This window comes from Bos javanicus, chromosome 2, assembly GCF_032452875.1.
Source record: "Bos javanicus breed banteng chromosome 2, ARS-OSU_banteng_1.0, whole genome shotgun sequence".
Classification (NCBI taxonomy): domain Eukaryota; kingdom Metazoa; phylum Chordata; class Mammalia; order Artiodactyla; family Bovidae; genus Bos; species Bos javanicus.
In genome coordinates, this window is record NC_083869.1 from 113,230,886 (window position 1) to 113,250,929 (window position 20,044).

At 40.9% G+C, this 20,044-nt stretch overlaps 1 protein-coding gene across 8 annotated transcripts in view; it reads right to left on the reverse strand.

Annotated features, from left to right (window-relative positions):
* The window catches only part of DOCK10 (dedicator of cytokinesis 10), a 304,984-nt gene that overhangs the window by 226,621 nt on the left and 58,319 nt on the right, over positions 1–20,044 (reverse strand). Inside the window, exon 1 of one of the 8 annotated variants that reach the window (XM_061386598.1) lies at positions 10,723–11,349. The exons of 2 other annotated variants lie outside the window; for them this stretch is intronic. In XM_061386598.1, the coding sequence (XP_061242582.1) occupies positions 10,723–10,884 (162 nt within the window). In that variant the 5' untranslated portion in view covers positions 10,885–11,349. Of the gene's footprint in view, positions 1–10,722; positions 11,416–20,044 lie in introns of those variants that run through there. 5 more of the 8 variants (XM_061386552.1, XM_061386540.1, XM_061386612.1 and 2 more) reach the window with 5 other exon arrangements.

Sequence of the window (20,044 nt, forward strand, 5' to 3'; positions counted from 1 at the left end):
TTCACTGCAGCAGCCACCAGTCATACGTGGGTATTGAGATGTGGTTAGTGTGACTGAGAAACTGAATTTTTAGTTTTACTTCATCTTCATTAATTTTGGCTTAACTTTACAAACTGTACTCGATCCAGTTACTGGAAAACTTGAATTTTGAAACAACTGAGCTACGGGAATTTACTCTTTCAACTGTAAATTTTATGTAATCTGAATACTGCGCAAGTACTTGTGATACATATTTAGCATCCCAACTGAAATGTGTGATATGTACAAATGCATACCAGATTTTGAAAACTTAAGAAAAAAACAAGAATGCAAAATATCTCATTAATAATTGTATATTGATTATATGCCAGAATAACCAGAGTTTGGATATACTGGGTTCAATAAAATGTACTATTAATTTCACCTTTTTTACTTTTTAAGATATGGCTCCTAGAAAATTTAAACTTATGTGGTTCACATTATATTTCAATTGGGCAGAGCTACTCTGTGTGCTTTAGTTTTTCCTCAAGTGATATGGGAATAAAAATAATATCCTCCAGTGGGTTGTTGTGGCAACAAGAAACGATAACTGCAAAGTTGTTAGCAAAGTGCTTGACAAATAGCTGGAAGAGCTCACTAAAGAGCTATTATTTTGTGGGCACAATTTCCATCTTTACTTTCTCTGACTCATAAAACAGAATTTGAAGTTATTTTGTGGGATATTCATTCAGTCTGTTCTCCTAAAGTGCAGGGAAGCCAAGAAGACCTTTGATAACATAAAGGACCAATAAATGGCATGGATGCTGGTAATTTACCAAATGAACCCATGTCTTATTTTCCCCCTCACAGATTCCTTTTATAAATTTTCTGACCTGTAAGATATAGCTTACATTCATTCATCAAACCTTTAACTGAGTATCAATTTGTAGAAGAATCTAGATTCCATAGTTTCAAATTCTTAAATTTCTTTTCTTCTTTTTGGCCTTGTGGATTGCAGGATCTTAGCTCCTCTACCAGGGACTGAACCCAAGTTCTTGGCAGTGGGCAATAAAAGCACAGAGTCCTAACCACTGGACTGCCAGGACCCTTAAGTTTCTTAATGGTTACAGATCTGCTATAATTAAAAAATCTGCTCACATCAAAAAACACTGAAATAGCTTTAAAATGATAAGATATAATCCATTCTTTATCTGTAAGCTAATAACTTCAGTTGTCCTTATTGAACCTAAAAGTATTATCTTTTTCTGTCTCACATGATTTTCTACTTGTTTTTTTATTATTGTGGTGGTTTTAAATTCTAGACTTTTTTTTTTTAAGATTTTGTATTTTTTTTCTTTGTTCCTTATCATTTCTATCTTTGGCATAATTTGGAGAACTCGAAACATACAGTATTCCTTCATAAATGATAAAGGGAAAACAAAAAGAAATTAAAAGTTAAATTTCAGAAAAGTGGCAACTGATGGATAACACAGAAGAGAATCTCTAATAAGCTTAGGTGTTCTTTGAATAATCTATTCAGTAGATTAATCTATTCAGTAGAATAATCTATTCAGTGCTCCTGTAAATAAGCTAACTTTGAATTTCCATTTCTCCACATTCTATGAAGCACAAATTAAGTTTCCTTTTAGCAGTTCAATTCTTTTTCCTAAAATAATTCTTTAAAGTATATTAAATTTGTGATCCTCTCTTAGTTTCAACCAGACGATGGAAGCAATCATAATAGCTGAAACTTAGGTCTTTCTAAGTTCTGGGTACATTATTGATTTTTTACTTGTATTCACTCACTGAACTCTGAAAGTAACTCCATAGAATAGTTCAGTAGACAGATAACAGTCCCCCAGAGATGTCCACATCCTATGCTCCAGAACTTGTGAATATGTTATTTATATGGCAAGGGGGAAAGTAAGACTGCAGATGGAATTAAGGTTGCTAATCAGCTGACCCTGACATGGTCCTGGATTGTCCAAGTGGGACCAATGTAATCCACAAGGATCCTTTGTAAGTAAAAGAGGGAGGTAGGAGAGTCAGGGGTCAGAGTCAGTTGTTTGACAATACAATGCTGCTGAATTTGAAGATGGGACAGGGGCAATGAACCAAGGCTTCTTAACCCACAGCAACAAAACAAAAGTTAGGAGTGGCACATGGCACTCTCCCTCTTCTTAATCTCTACTACTCTTCAGATCTCTGCTCCATCGTTACTTCCTTAGAGGAAGCCTTCCTTGGTGGCCTGGTTGAGGACGGATGCTCAAAGGAGACAATCTTAAGGTAGAGTGTAACTCTCATTTGAAGCACTTAGCATGATTACAGTTTTACATTTGTTTGCGTCTTCTCTGTCTCTGCCGCCAGACTCCATGAGAAAAGAGCAGTAGTTAGCCCTTGCTGCCTGGGCCTGTCAAAGGCAAGGTGCAGTTGTTTCTCTGCTGTCTACTCAATTTCTGATATTTAGATAATTAACAATCCAAATTCATTTGACACATGTTGAATTTGTTGGACAAGGTCTTAAGAGAATAAAATGCATTCCAGAATAGATTATGGGAAATGAATTTCAAAACTCCTAGACTTTAGTCCTTAAGTAAATCAGCTCCATGAAAAGAAAACATGAGAGAATAAAACAACTATCTAGAAGAAATTTGCTGAAGCATGACAAAAATACTCTATTTGCATTTGGCTTGCCAAAATATGCATTTTTATCCTCAAGTATATTACTCAGTTGGCATAAGATTTCATTGTATTGAAACCTGGAACTTGGAGATAAGCCTTAAATCTACTCTTCTAGAAAGCAAAGAAATAAAAACAAAAAGAAGCATAATCAGACTTTCTTAATATTTGAGTATCTTAAAAAGTTAAAGAACTTTTCGCTACCACTTATTTCTTGAGTCTTTACTTTTTCTAGCCATATAACTACATATTTCTACTCGTAACAAAATTGTTTGAATCTTTATAGCATGGTCTGTCCTCAAACAGTTATATCTACTAAGGACATAATTTTCTATATGTTTTAATATATATTTTATTATAATATAAATATATATTTCTATCTCTATATAGTTACTTTGGTAATTATTTTTGGTGAAAGTCTCTGCATTGCCCCATATACCTGACTTTCTGCTTTTCTTTACCAGTGTGGTGGTGGTTTTAAATTTTACATTTTAGATTTGGAATATTTCATCTTTGTTTCTTATCATTTCTAAATATATCTTATTTGGAGAACTAGATAGATGTAAGATTATTTGGACAGGATGAGACCAGATGTAATTTGAGTCTAGTAAGCCTTGGCCTCAAAGATTTGTCTTGCTAATTACTAAGCCTCAATTACATTCAATTAATTCTTATATCCATAGAGAAGCCATTCCATTTGTCCATTTTCTGTGGCTTTGAGATTCAGCTCAAATTCAGTTCACAAAGAAAAATAGCTGCCAAAGATTCCCTGTGCTTGTAAGTTCCACATTATACCCATCTATCTATGGCAAACCATTTCAATTCACACTCCATTACACAAACTTTCTTTCCCAGGGGAATCTTACATTAGTATATTCAAAATTCAACCTCTCTAAAATGAAATAAGAACATTTACTCAGGATTAAGAATGTTTGGAAGTCATTTCCTCTGAATGCATAAAGCTGAAACTGGGCAAAATCCCTTTGGTTACAAGTTTTATTAAATTAGAATATTTATTGTAGGATAAGGATAGAAATTATTTTATTTTCTTTGAAGTAGCTCCCAAAGTATATTTCTCTCTGGTCCTGATTTTATTCATAGGACATAAATGTAAACAAATATGAGTTCCAAAGATAAGGCATCATTAGTTTCACAAATAATTCATTTCCTTCATTTAGCTTCCTTCCTTATCCCAGGTTTGCAAAGAACTTGACCAGGAAGGAAGGACTATTACGCCTATTCTACATGAGGGGACACAAATGTGGAGATTTGTTGAAGACCAAGCTAATCAAAGCTCATCAAATAGAAGCTTGACAATTCCCTCATGGACCCTCTCTTCTAGCCACACTCACTGTTCCAGCCTTTTGGGGTAGAGATGGAGCAAATACAGTAAAACCCTAATGTAAGCTGTGTCCTTGTATCACAGATGAGTCACTCAGCAGATAATGAACTTTCACTGGGACAGTGACCTACAATGGATCTCTGACACTGTAAGTTAGCCCCCTACCTGCAAGACTTTGTTTTAGTATAATGCCCACTAATTTACAAAGTGATTCCATAAAAATAAACACTCTGGTGCTTCCAACAGACAGAATAGATAGTAGTTACCACCATTTCAGAAACTCAGACAAATAAATCATCATGTCCAGATCACATGGGCTTTTAAGTGACAGGCTTCAGACTCAGACACGGGGCTTCTGACTCCAAATCTAAAGCTTCTTCATTGAATCACAACAGTTCTCAGACCCTTGGGTGAACAAAAGGTGCCCAGGAAAAACCTAAGTTCCTTTGCATCAAGGTAGGCCAAGAGCAGGGCTTCCCTAGTGGCTTAGAAGGTAAAGAATCTGCCTGCCAGCGCAGGAGATGTGGGTTTAATCCCTAGGTTGGGAAGATCCCCCAGAGGAGGGAATGACTACCCACTCCAGTATTCTTGCCTGGAGAATTCCATGGACAGAGGAGCCTGGTGAGCCACAGTCCATGGGATTGCAAAGAGTTGGACACGACTGAGTGACTAACACACACATACACACAAGCAGAGAGCAAGTACATTGTAGAAATCAAATAAGTTTAAAACAAACAAACAAACAAAAAAAACAAAAGAAAGAAGAAGTTTCCATTTTGGTTGAGCCCACATCATTCACCAGAGTAAGGTCAGCAAACTTTTCTATAAAAGGCCAGACTGTAAATACTTTAAGCTTTGTGGGCCATATATGGTCTCTGTTACACAGTCTTTTTCTTCCTTTTTTGTTTTATAAAATTTGAAAGTTTTAGAAACCACTCTTAGTTAATAAGGTATACAAAAAAAGATTGTGGACAGGATTTGACCTATAAACTATAGTTCATCAGAGCCCTGGACCTGATAGCCACAAAAGGGTGACTTGTAATGCAGGTCTGGACAGCACCTGAAGCTCCCAGGCTCTGAAATGCTTATCCTGTAAGTGCTCTGACTCACAGAAGAGAGTTTACCTTCCGACTCACCACATTAGACTATATTTTCCTGTCTTCAATCAAAATTAAAGTCAAAGCCATGTTTGGCATGTTATGTACACTAGATCCTTTGCATTCACAAATCTAAATTTTATGGTTTCTGCTATTACAGAGACACCCCAAAATGTTCATGGATTTTAAAAAATGTTTCACTTTCAAGTTTAGACCCTAGAATTGTGCATGGGGGTTGGTCATATAGTGAGAGACCAGAAGCCTGGCTAGCACTTGCTTCTTGCTCTCCTTCTATTTTATCCCTATCCTGCACCATATAAACAGATAAATATTCTCTGGGGGTTGGGAAGGAGAGGAAATAGGTCTTAAAAGGGAAGTCAACTTCCAGGGCTGGTGATTAGTGAATTACATCAGAAGTTACAGACATTCCCCAGAAAATAGCAGATCTCCATAAATTAAATTAGTGTCTGAGGCCTTCAACAAAATATGCTATAAAGGGTGTAAGAAAAAGTAATTCATGAAAGGGTTTCTGTTCATTCTCCCATCAGAGAAAACACTTTGGAAGAGGTAGAGTTTTGAAGGAATTTCCTCATTTTGCCCAGTTAAACTTGAATGCATTTTAACAGGCCATTGTAATAGTCTCAGCTATTTGGATTCATATGTCCCTTGCAAAGGCTGAGGGCCTACAATGATTTATTTTGACGTTTACCAGGCTTTTCATTTTGGACTCTGCAGCCAAACCATAATCAGTGCCAGCCCAAAGCTGATCTCTCCATGAAGACTCAGGACTTGGACTCAGCAATGAGATTCTTCGATATAATGACGACTTGAGTGCCAGAGCCTTTTGAAGAACATTCAAACTCTTGTATTTATTGTAGTAGCTGTCTTCATTCTTAACTTATTCCTGGACACTTCATGAAGAGTTAAGAAAGCAGCTTTTATCAACTGAGCTTTTCATATGGGGGTCAATTGTTAACAAATTTCAAATCATCAATGATATCAAGTTTTAGTTTATAAAAACAATTGTACTGGGTACCACTAGGGCATAAAGTCAGCTTAGTTCCTGCCTACATGGGGTTTTCCATCTATCAGTGAGATAAAAATATGAATAGAAAACTAAGTAAGCAATTAAAAGTTCAATGAAGTAGGTAAAGATACAATTAACTACAAATGGATTGACACACTATAAGTATTATAGAAAATTAGTGGAGAGATCCTTTATTCATTCATCAATCATTAATTGCTATTTATACTGTGCCAGGCATTAAATCTTCCTTGTAGACTCTTCCTTGGGACTCTGACCTATATATACAATCTTTTATTTGAAATCTCCATGTATAGACCTCACAGGTATTTCAAACATGACATGTCTTACAGTGAACTTAGATTCACTTGCCAAATCTTCTCCTACAGCCTTCCCCTTTTGAATGGCAACTCAGTCTTCTGGCTGTTCAGGCCAAAAAACAAAACAACAACAAAAAACCCTGCTGCTGCTGCTGCTGCTGCTAAGTTGCTTCAGTCGTGTCCGACTCTGTGTGACCCCATAGACAGCAGCCTACCAGGATCCTCCGTCCCTGGGATTCTCCAGGCAAGAATACTGGAGTGGGTTGCCATTTCCTTCTCCAATGCATGAAAGTGAAAAATGAAAGTGAAGTCACTCAGTCGTGTCCGACTCTTCGTGACCCCATGGACTGCAGCCTACCAGGCTCCTCCATCCATGGGAGTTTCCAGGCAAGAGTACTGGAGTGGGTTGCCATTGCCTTCTCTGACAAAAAACCCTAAAATACCATATATTCATCCCTCATTCCTCTCTTTCCTTCACTTGTGTTCGATCTGTAAGCAAATCCTACTGGTCCTATTATTAAAATATATCCAAATCCAGCCACTTGTCACAATCTCAACAAGTACTATCCAGGTCTGTTGTGGGGATCATTGTAATAGCTTCTTGATTAATAGTCTCCCTGCTTCTACCCGTGATAGCTCGGTTGGTAAAGAATCGACCTTTAATGCAGGAGACCCCAGTTTGATTCCTGGGTCGGGAAGATCCCCTGGAGAAGGGATAGGCTACCCACTCCTGCATTCTTGGGCTTCCCTTGTGGCTCAGCTGGTAAAGAATCTACCTACAATGCAGGAGACCCTGGTTTGATTCCTGGGTCGGGAATATCCACTGGAGAAGGGATAGGCTACCCACTCCAATATTCTGGCCTGGAGAATTCCATGGACTGTATAGTCCATTGGGTTGCAAAGAGTGGGACATGACTGAGCAACTTTTTTTCTTTTTCTGCTTCTACCCTAGACCCTTGGCAACCATTCTGTCACCTCCCTGCCCAAGGCCATCCAAATTAACAAGCTTATAGTTCATATAGCACTTACTACCCACCAAGCACAAGCTCTTTGCAAGTATTAACTGAATTCTCACAATAATCTTACAGGGTAGGCACCGTGACTCTCTGCGTTTTATCAGTGAGGCAATGCAGAGACAGGACTCCAACCCTGACATTCTGGCTCCCCAGCCCCCGCTCTTAACTTCTGTGCCTGCTCCCTCCAGTGGTTTCCCTTCTCACTTTTGGAAAAAGCCCAAATCTTCATCATGGCCTGCTAAGTGTCACATGATCTGACCCCATTACCTCCACAACATTCTTCTACTACCTTCTCCTTGGCTTACTCAGTCACAGTGACTTCCTCACTGGTCCTCAAACACCCCAAGCTTCTTCCCATATCAGGGACTTTCACCCTGGCTGGTCCTTCTGCCTGAGCCATTTCCCCTCAGGGTGGCCTGACTCACTTGTCACCTCCTTCAGGTCTTTTCTGCAAATGTCACATTTTCAGTTAGGGAGTCCTAGATTCTACTTATTAATAATCTTACTAATATATCTAGATATAATTCTAAGCACTTAACACACCCTTTACTTCATTAAACCCTCACAACAGCTCTGGGCTGAGGGAGCTCTTACCTCCATCTTACAGATGAGGAAAAGAGACCCAGAGTCACTAAAAAGTGTGCAGAAGGTCTCATAGCCAATAAGGAATGAAGTTAGGATTCCAACCTAAAATCTCTGGCTCTAGAGTCTGTGATCTTACACAGACACAGATACACACACAATCAATATACAAAATTTGGTGACTAATGGTTGATGGGAAAGTAAGAGAATTTAAAAAATCAGTTGGTGGAGCTTCCTTGGTGGCTCAGATGGTAAAGAATCTGCCTGCGATGCAGGAGACTTGGGCTCAGTCCCTGGGTTGGGAAGATCCCTGAAGAAGGTAATGGCAACCCACTCCAGTATTCTTGCCTGGAGAATTTCATGAATAGAGGAGCCTGGCAGTCTATAGTCCCTGGGATTGCAAAGAGTCAGACACGACTGAGTGACTGACACTTTCACCACTTTCAGAAGGTTGTAGCGAGAGTTAGAAGACAGTTAGCATATAAGGTTAAAGGAGGACGCCAGGTGGAGGGTTTAGATGATCAGTTTCCAGAGTGATGTGTCTCAGTGTGTCATCTACGCTGTTCCTCCATCAGAACCTGAGAATAACTGGAGTTGGCTTGGGGGTGGGAAGTTCTCTCACAGCAAAGAATCCTTGATTCCACTCTAGATCTTCTTATGTAGAGTCATTGGGACCAGGAGCACAAGGATTTGTATATACAAGAACTCCTAGGTGATTGTGAAGTGCATTAAAGTTTGCAAACCACCATCTTGGAAGATAGGGAATAGTTTTATTGACTTAAATTAGAACACTAAGCATTACAACCCTAATACAGTAATTCCATAAAGAGATCTGCAAAATATGCTATCACTGTAAAACACTGAAACTTAGGGCAGGGATCTTTGATGGGTTTGTTCATTGATGGATTCCAAGTACCGAGAACAGTGGTTGGCCCAATTGGGGAATGTGTGAACTTTCAAGTGGCCCATTGGAAACTTTCAAGGTGCAAAATAACTTTGTATGAGCATATTTTACTCTGAGTGGTCCAACATTTCCATCAGACTTCTCATAAAAATTCACTTCTATCAGTTTTATCATTATTTCCTTAGAAATATGAACAGAGTGAAAAAGTATATTGGTTTTTGGAATTATTGATCTAAGTGTGACTTGAGGCTCTGGCATTTGGCAGCCGTGTGATATAACCAAGGCATTCCATCTTTCTAAACTTTGTTTTCCTCATCAATAAATCATCATCACCTCATTTAATGTCCATAAAAGTATCATGTGAATAAAAGGATCTTTGAAAAAAACAGGGCACTGTTATTAGGTGAATTATTACTTTTTATTTCTCAATTGCTTTGAAATATGATTTTGGGGGCAAAGTTCTAGATGGAAAAATTTAGTAAAATTAGGAAAAAATGCTTTCAAGACTTAGATGGCATAAGTAATACATAGCTATAGAATGTGTGGTGGCAAGAGTGATAAAGAACCCGCCAGCCAATGCAGAAGCGTAAGAGACACAGATTTGACCCCTGGATTGGGAAGATCCCCTGGAGAAGGGAATGGCAACACACTCCAGTATTCTTGCCTGGAGAATCCCATGGACAGAGGAACCTGACAGGCTATAGTCCATGGGGTTGCAAAGAGTTGGACATGATTGAAGCAACTTAGCACAGCACAGTATGGGAATAATGAGAGAATGAAAATATTCCCACTAAGTATTCCCTCCAAGAGATAATCATAGTCCAATAGTTGAAGGACAGTATTGCCTTTTGAAAATCAAATATTGATTTGTTGGAGAGATTGGCCTAGAATGTTACAGCTTAGTATTCTGTCACTCAGACACACAGCTCAAGCCAAATAACTTTCACTTAAAAACTTTTGGTGTAACAGGTATTTATCATTCATTATTTACTGCATCCTTGATATCCGAACATTGAAATCTAAGAGAAAAAAGTCGATTGTGCTGAAACCACGCAGACTTCAATGCCTCCTCAATTTTGGAAACTTAAGCACACCGCTTCCATCCTAAGACAGGATTTCAGTGACTAAGCAGATCTCTCCCTGAACATAAGGTAAGGAGAGTCTACCCTCCACTTTTTTCTAGCTGATCAACCAGATACACGTGAAGGAATTAACACTATAATCATTAAAGCACAGACAAAAATGTCATTTGTCAAGTGGCAAGAAACAGCTTTCTAATGAAAACACCATGCATTCCACAAAATTCTCAAAAACTTCATTCTGATTTTATGCCTAAGTTAAACATTTTGGAAAGGCATTTCCCTTGTAGCACCAGAAATGAAAGCCTCAAATGCTTTGAAGTTAGAGATCTAACTGCCAACACAACTGGATGAGTCACATGTGATATAAAAATACCTATTTGGGGCTCTACTTTCAAATTAGAGCCACAACATAAAATCCACTTAATTGAACCAGGCTTCAAAGATTTCTGCACAGAAGTTAATAACAGCAATACAAAACAGTAGGCAGAAGAGAGTTTCTAACAGACAACCAAACTGTACATTTTCAAGACACATATAAGAGAAAGAAAACCAGTTCTGTGAATAATATATGAAATCATTCTGAAAAGATTTTCCACAGTAGTAAACTCTTGGTCACACATTTCTTTATCTAAAGCTGAAAACCCGAATCCCAAATGACAGCCTCATTTCTATAATCACAGCTTCATCAACTGAGGCTGTTTTGCCACAGATACCATACCATTATGATGAGGGTTCTGGGTCTACTCATTTCATCGTCAATTTCCAGAGGCAAAATTTCGTGGGATGGTTCCTCCTGGCGTCGTCGACAAATGTGTGGACAGCTCCTCTGGACCACAGAACGAAAAGCTTGAAGCAGAACAATGCTGGCAGTGCAGCCCATCGCTGCATCCTGGAGCCCAGAAAATAACTTCTATGTGGATGCTATGTTTGAAAAACAGTGGCTCCTTGTCCCTGAAAACAGCCTACATCGCAGCTGCAGCCAGCTCACTCTCCAATCACTTCCTTGAGCTCTGATCATCTGATCACCGCCAAATAGCTTGGATGCAGAGATGGGAAAGATTTGATCCACTGAAACTGAACACACTCAGGAATATTAGAGCATTTTGCCCAGAGAGCATTTCTCAATTCATCTCAAGAGCATGTTTCCTGTTCATTACAGTGATTCTCTTCAATTCCAGTTTTGGAGGTCTGATTAAAGATATCTTTCCCTCTCAGACACTCAAACAAATCACTCTTTTTCACATTAAACAACTGAAAAATTGACTTCACACTCACATGTTTTTTCCAAGGCAGAGGAGTGTCATATAAAGAGTGAAAGTGACTGTTGTCTTTTTAATGTAAAAACTTGCACAAGGAAATTTTACTAGACACCTCACTAAGTGATTGGGGTTGTGCTTATCGTAGCTCGTTAAGTTCCAGAAATGAAATGAACTCTATATATAAAGTCCGCTGAATCAAAACGATTTATCCGAAGTATGCACGCGTTAACCAAAGCCATGTGAGTGACACTAGTGTTCCCCCTGTGATTTTCTTTCAATGGCTCGGTTGTTCTGTTCCCACGCATGCAGTTCTGCAGCCTGATACATTTTTATATTTACATAGGCGGCTTGCATGGCTGAAAATATCTGTTTACTGAGGTCGGGCATCGAGCTTTGCCGAGCTGACCTCTCAGAGAAAAAAAAAAAGAAGAGCAGCTGTAAAGCATTTTCACCTCCTATCAATAAGAATACAAGGCTTCAGGAAGGACTTTAAGGTCTCTGGCAGTTAAGAGTCTAGTATTCCCTGAATCCTGAGAGACTAGTCACTTAGGAGAGAACCGAGAGAGCTTAGGAGTCACGTGACTGGCTTGGACCGGCCTCAAGATCTAATGGTATACTGCAAGAGAATAAGACAACAGGGATGCTTGCACTAAAAATATCTCATGGAAAATAGATTTTGCTTACAAATGAGGAAACTACGAAATCCCCAGTAGGATTTACAATGTCGAGATCTTTCTGTCAAGCTAATCCTGTCCATGTAACTCTCGGAGATTCAAAGTAAAAATGTTTTCTTTGGTTTCTGGGCCCCTCAGCGCAGAGGGTGTTACAGGAAGTTTGGAGGTTTCTTTTCCTCTAAGGTGTGGCCACTTCGGGCCCCAGTAAAGTGGCTTTCACAGAAGCATCTAGCAGAAGGCTCAATTAGGCATTAATTGCTCTGTAATCTGTCACAACACAGCTTCGTTTTAATTGGTATGTTTGCCAGAGGAGTAAAATATTTTTTTTCTTTTAAGAGGTACTGGCTGCCAGTAGTTTTTCATCTCCCTCTGTTTTGGGCAAACATATTTTAGTGTGGCTGGAAAAAGAAGAAAAAAATGCTAATGATGCTGGCAAGTCCTTTAAGTCCCTCTGGACCTTTGTCAGAGTGCCCGGGTGCTAATCTAAACCATTTTTTTTTTTTAAACTCTAAACAACTAGGGCATTTATTGAAGAGAGGTTACAATTTAGCCCGCCAGGCTTGCATATTGAAAATATATATATATATATATATATATATATATATATATATATATAAATGGTGTCCCACCAGAGACAAAATATGGAATGGGCTTCCATGATTATGAATGTGCCTTTTCAGATCTGATTGCTCCTTGGCGCTCCCTGGATGTCAGTGCCCACCCTCGCCCACCCACTCCCATACCCCATGACCTATCACCCTCCAGTCATTCCCTCAGGTTCTGGTCATCTGCTCAGGGCTGAAGAGCTTGAATACAGCAAGGCACTGACTGGGGGTCATTAAACATTCCCCAGCAGCTCCTGTGGGCTACAAACAAGAGAAGGTGGAGCCCTAAGTTACAAACCATGTGCTTGGCAGGAAAGAGGCAGTTTGCATCCCAAACTCCTTTCTAGCCATCTCTCCCTAAGGCTGGCTAACCTCTGGGGTCTCTTCTGGAGTCAGACGATCTGGCAGATGCCGAAGTCTTTGGGGAAATAAATGATGTGCTTTCTGGCTATTAGAGTCCTGTATTCATCGATCCCTGAACTGCCTCTGAGGAATTCAGCCCTATTATTGATGGACTGCTATTACTGATGGGAGTCTCAAAATTCTCTCTCTCGCTTCTAACTTCCATCATCAAGGAAAGGGAACCTCCAAGAATTAGTTTCTTGGGAATTCAATTCACAACTGCAGTTATCCAATGGAAAAGAGGCTGGAAGGATGAAAACCAGAGAATGACAGCTGGACACACAGTCCAATGTTTTCTTATGAAAAATTTCAAACATGCAAATTCAAAATTGCAGGAAAAGGATTGGGTTCTGAGATGTTTGAAAGAGGAAATTAAGCTAGGGATGTGGCAAAGTGGGGGAGGAGATAGATCAACCCACAGAGATAAGGTCCCTTTTCCCCCTCATGTTTGGCATAGATGTTGATACACAGGAAATATTTTAAAAGGAAGAATCAATTCCCTGAAGGTGTCTGCTAGTTTCTTTGAAGTATTAATAAAATGAATCACTAATTTGGCCTTTAAACATTAAATGTGCATGGAATGCTATTGCTGATAACAAGAGGTTATCTTAGAAAACCAACATGAGCTCAGATGCAAATATCATAATTAAGAAATGAATACATGTGTTTCCTTTCCTCCTTCCCAAAGTCCAAGTGAAATTACCAAAAAAGCAGTATAAAAGGGGAATATATTCATTACAGTGAGAAAGTGGGGGTGGAGGGATGGATCTTTGAACAGAGTTTTCGGAAAATTTCTCTGAAAGTTGAAAAATGAACCTGATCACATTGAGCGATAACTAAAAATGAAGGATGAGCAAGAACTTCGGGGGCAGGAGGACACGGTAGAAAGAGGAGCCACAGTTCTCAATAGAGCCCTGGAGGGGGTCGGAGTTCCAGGGAAGTAGGTGCTCGGTGTGAGAAAGTAGCTAACTGACACCCATCCCACCACCAACCCCAGGAGACAGAACTGTAGAGCATGTGACAACAGCAGAGGGGCAGACGCTTCCAGAATAAGGAGCACAGGGGTCAGCACCCCTTGGCCAGTGGAGGCAGGCGTGTCTGCAGCCTGCTTGCCTGGCTCACACTCACAGTGAAGAAAGATGGCAACTGGCACACATGTCAACCTGTGAGCAGGTATGGGGTTGACCACATGAAGAAGTGGGCCTCCAGGGCACTTCTTCCTGTTCCTGGAGCCAGAGGGCAGAGTACTCAGGCTACCCAAACTAAGTGGGTCCCTCCTTATATGTGGACTTATTCATAGAGGGAAGGGCTTCCCTGGTGGCTCAGAGGGTAAAGCATCTGCCTGCAATGCGGGAAACCTGGGTTCGATCCCTGGGTTGGGAAGATCCCCTGGAGAAGGAGAGGGCAACCCACTCCAGGACTCTTGCCTGGAAAATCCCATGGACGGAGAAGCCTGGTAGGCTACAGTCCATGGGGTTGCAAAGAGCTGGACACGACAGAGCGACTTCACTTTCACTTTTCTTTTCATTCATAGAGGGACTGGCAATGTACAGACTGGGCAACACAGTTCAAGTCTAGTCCAGGCAGTAGCCTGGTGGAAGAGGCAGCAGAGAGGCTCCCATGAGCTGCAGAGTGTGTCAACTCGATCAAGTTGCTTGACCTCCCTGAGCCTCGAGAATATCCACTGTAACACGGAAATTATTCTTTACCATCTATTAGGATGTAGGTGGGAGGAGAGGACCTGAAAAGATCAATGTGTATATGTGTGCGCCCAGTTGTCTCCTATTCTTTGCGACCCCACGGACAGTAGCCCACCAGGCTCCTCTGTCCAAGGGATTTTCCAGGCAAGAATACTGGAGTGGGCTGCTATCTCCTATTCCAGGGGATCTTCCTGACCCAGGGACTGAACCCCAGTCTCCTGTCTCTTCTGTGTTGGCAGGCAGGTTTCTTACCACGAAGCTACCTCATCAATCACTGAACAAGTGTGAGGCTACCTCTGTTGATGGGGAGAGTGGAAGATTGGTCGCCTCCCCCGGGAAGCATCTCCGACAGCCCACACCTCACAGTTCAGAACGTCAGTCCTTATTACTGCACCCTGTGGGTTTCCTAACTCACAAACAGGCTGAAAATACGTTCTGATGGATTTCATTTCTAAGGGCTGTCATCCCCTTTCTGTAAGAGCTGGGATTGTGCTTGCTTTACTATATGTCCTCTGGAACCATGAAGTAGATGCTCAGTGAACAATAATAATAACAACAGTAATATTTACAATAAAGTAAGCCATCCATAGCACTTACTATGTGCCAAGCACAGTTCTATCTAATATTTACACATATTGATCCACATACATCTCTATTATGAGGTCATGATCTGATCATTCCCATTTTACAGCTGAGGAAACCGAGGCACAGAGAAGTTAAGTGACTTGTTGCTAGAATCACGCCGAGTAACTGGCAAAGCCAGATCTGGCTACAGGGTATGAGCTTTTTAAAACCAGTTCTGAAAGCCAAATACGTGCCAAGTAAACCTTGTATCTTCCAAAGGTGGATTTATACCAGAAAAATATTATTTGGCACATGGCAGGGTGTATGGAGGCAACCTTGGAACATCCCCTTTGAGAGCTGGTTTGTCCTTCATAGGAAAGTCTGTGATGTTTCCTTGGATCACAGTTTTAGAAGGCAGCTAGTAGTGTTAGCAGAATGTTTTGGGTGACCATTTAAATTACATTTTGATGGGAACTTACAGTGTTTAAAAATGTAATGAATTTGATAAGAGAATTCTTAAAAAGATGTATTTACTGTGTGAAGCATTCATTGGCAGAAACCACTCACCTATTCAAGCTGGCTCTGAAAGCACAAGTGGGAATATGGAATTGTGACTGGTGCCTTTGTTACTCCTTGGTGCAGTATCTGTCCTTACATACAAAGATGCTGGCTAACACTGAAATACCCCCAGGAAAGAGGCTACTTTGGGTCCAACAGGAATGAAGCCATCACCCTAGGACACCGTTTGAACCTGGACATGGCTCCAAGAGAAAACCTGCTACCACTTGCCTTCGAATCCATGGGAAGTTGACAGCCTGAACTGCTGTTCACAGGGATCGAGCCATTCGCTTTTCTGGGCCAGTGTGAAAATTTGGTGAGGGCTCTGAAGCTGGTGCATTGCAACTGTCTCCCAGACTTTGCTGCCCCTCCTTCACCACCAGCGCTATTCTATACAGAGTTGTATGATGGCAAGAAACTGGAGACCAAGGACAAAGGCTGAAACTTGCACCCACTTGTTTAAGTTGGAGCACAGCCTTTCCATGGGAATTCAGTGCTTTGTGGAGTGAATCAGTCAATCAATATGGAGTGAAAATAAACTCCTCTTCCTCATTATTATTATCATCAAGGTCTGAATCTTGTTGGGGTTCTCTGTGAGTTTTCCAGAGGCTCAGCAATTGTGACCAAGTGAAAGTGACCCTAAAGGAGGAGAACTCTCCTAGACTAAAGGCAACTGAGAATTTAACCCCAAGCTGAGTAAAACCGTTTCATGGACTTGGCCATTTTCCAGGGCAGGGATTAGCAAGCATCTTTTAACTTGTCTATTTCCAGATGGGTAAGTCCCCTCAGGTATATAAATTCAATTAAACGGATAGGATAGGAGGGAGTTGGTCAGTATAAAACACAACCCAGCAAAGTGATTCTCCCTGAGGCCCAGTTATTCCTTATCAACTTGCATCTTTGCCTCTCTTGGTGCTACTTCAACTCAAGAGCTTGGGACTCAGGTCCATTTTGATAGCAACTATGACCTCTTTCCCCCCATTTGTGATTTGTAGAGTTCTCTTCTTCCAGCTCCTATCTCTTCATTTGCACTTAATTATAGTGCCTCCCCTTTACAGGCATCTTTTCCACTTGCTGACATTTACTGAGTTGTACAATTAATCACTTTGGCAACAGGCATACTGTTCTTTCATTTAAAAAACCCAGGTGCTGTTGCCAACCACATCTTTTCTTCACTTCCCTCCCTTTGGCACCAGTGCGGCTAAAAGCAGATTTCTCTTTGGTATGTTTAGGTGCTTCAGAAAATCTTCCTTCATTGCTCTCTCAAGTGGCTTCCTCAGCAGCTTCTTGCAGAGTACATGGATAATGTCAATGTTTCGTTAATATCACACCTTACATTTCTCAGGCTTCTGCATTTGACTGTATTCTTCTCTGGTCAGAGTTAATCTTTCTTATTCTTAGTAGAAGGCAGTACAGTGTAGCAGTTAGGCAAAAGCCTGAGAAGTGGACTGGGAATTTAAACCCACAGTTGAGATACTTGCTACCTTTGTGGCGTAAAGCAAAAGTTTTAAGCCTCAGTTTCCTCCTCTGTTAAATGAATGGATACTCATGAGGATCCAACTGCCCTGTGCCCAGTGCTTGGCACAGTGCCAGACATATGGTAAGTAAGGATTCAACACACATGAGTTAGTTATTATTGGAAGAGAAAAAAGATCTAAGGATTTCAGACATTGTTTACTTTTTCCCTGTCCCCTTTACAAGTGGTTAAAAAAAAAAAAAAAATCTCTGACTCTTCCTTGCTGAGGGACACACGATTCCCTGGGTGATGGAGGAATGGGCATGCCTCCTCTGAGCTTTGAAGTTGGGTCCCACGGTAACATGAGACCAGTTCCATAACTCCTTCCCAGTCCTTTTCCATGAGTAAACACATTTAAAATAATATAATAATACCTCACTTACCCAGAGGGCACTTATTTTGCAACCTCAACTATTCTGATCACAGCCAAGTTCTGGGAAGCAACAGAAACAACTTCTGCAGGGCCCGAAAGAGACAGTACCCAATTCATTACTCTGGGACGCTTACAGGAGTGGGTTAGAGAAGGGGTTTTCATACCTGTACCAGTTACAGCCACCATACACAGGATTCCAAAGACCTTGCTGAACGAAGCTTGCAAAAGCCTCTGACCAGATGCAATGTAACTGTGACTTGCCCTGGGCCAGTGGGAATAGGGCACAGCCACTTACAACTGGAAGGATGTCCCTCCTGATGGATGGAGTGCTGACAGCCTCTAACTTCTTCAAAGGGTTTCAAGGGTTCCAGCAACTAATCCAGCCAACCAAGACCCACACCACCAAATGGGATGGTGGACTGTGTTTCTGGGGCAAGGATGAGGGTGCATGATTCAAGCAACTGATGGGGTGCTGACAGCTTCTAACTTCTTCAAAGGGTTGCAGGGGTCCCAGCAATTAAACTAGCCACCCAAGACCTACACCACCAAATGGGACTGTGGACTGTTTTCCTAGGGCAAAGATGAGGGTGCATGATTCTAGCTTGGTACCTGGGAAGTGATTCTGAGTTCAAATCCTCTGAACCTTATTTTCCTCAACTGGTATACTGGAACCATGATGCCCTCTTTTGCAGAGTTATTACAACAGAAGACATGCTATGAATAAAACACTGGCATAAATGGTAGATTTTATCACTCTTTTAGCTGTATTATGAGTAAAACTATTATGTTTATTATCATTATTCCAAGAAAGAGCCAAAAAAGGTAAGTAACAGACCTGTACGTCAAGGTTCAAGGCTAATACAGTCACATATAAATACACCAGCAAGAGAGCCTTGGCACTAGAATGAATTGTCAATGTCAAGAGTGAGATGAAGCAGGAAGTGTCTTTGGCTCCTCATCACCAGTCAGTGAGCCCAGGGTACACGCTTGAGTCTAACTAACTTAAAAGTACAAGCCCTGACAAAAGAAAGAGCTAGGATTTCCCTGGTGGTACAGTGGATAAGAATCTGCCTACCGATGCAGACGACATTCATAGTCTGGGAGGATTCTATGTACCATGGGGCAACTAAGCCCATGTACCACAGCTACTGAAGCCTGTGTGCTCTAGTAGTGAGCCACAACTATTGAGCCTGTGTGTCGTAACTACTAAAGTCCATGTGCCTAGGGCCCATGCTCTGCAATAAGAAAAGTCAAATTATGTGCAGCGGTGACAGCTCCAGAAGGAAGAGAAAACTGTGAAACATTTGAGATAAACTTCCACCAACGACTGCTTTTAATTCTTAAAAGTTTGTGACTAAATGGGGTCAATTATATGATCTTCAAAAGTTAGCTATGTAAAAACTGTTCTGAGCCGTGGCTGGATCAATGAGCTATTAACTGTACTTTCAGTACTTGTTCCATTTTATTTTCTGTGCTCATTTCTTTCCCCTTTGAATTGTGGCAGGAATTAGCCACCCACATCCTAAACATTCCAAGTTAAATCTCGTTTACAATAATCATGAACTGCTTTCCAAACGTGAAAATGGCAGTCTTTTAAGTCATTTTCAAATGTGCTTTTCCAAACCAATTTGAGAGCTGAAAAGGATGGTGTCAACCTGAGCAAATCTCAACTCCATATTCTTTGCCAGGACTCAGGGGAGCAGCCCAACATTATCATTTTAGGGTTGGCACAAAGCTCCCAGCTCAGGCTGTTGAAAGGAAATGAGGACAAAGCAAGGTTTAAACCCAGCAGGAGTAGGAGGGGCAGGGCTGTATTCAAAAGATTAACTTGATAAGATAATGTTCAACTTCTCTTTAAATCCTAAAGTGCAGGCTGTGGATTCCTCAAGTTTGTGTTCCTATTATCTTCAGTTTCTGCTACAGATAAATGAAGCTTCTGCAGTTCTGCAGGAGGACTTGGGTACCCTGCATCCCAGGGGGATGTGATAGGAACAGCAGGGGATGGAGTTTGGGCTCTGACACTAATTAAGACTTCAGACAGGTCTTGTTACTCCTGTCTCTCTGGATCTAAGTTTGCTTATCCATAAAGTTAGAGGTCTTTCCAGTAGTCACGTACGGATGTGAGTCCAGTAGTCATGTACGGATGTGAAAGCTGGACAATAAAGAAGGCAGAGTGCCTGAGAATTGATGCTTTCAAACTCTAGTGCTGGAGAAGACTCTTGCGAGTCCCTTGGAAAGCAAGGGGATCAAATCAGTCAATCTTAAAAGAAATCAACCCTGAATGCTCTTTGGAAGGACTGATGCTGAAGTTGAAGCTCCAATACTTTGGCCACCTGATGCAACCAGCTGACTCATTGGAAAAGACCCTGATGCTGGGAAAGATTGAAGG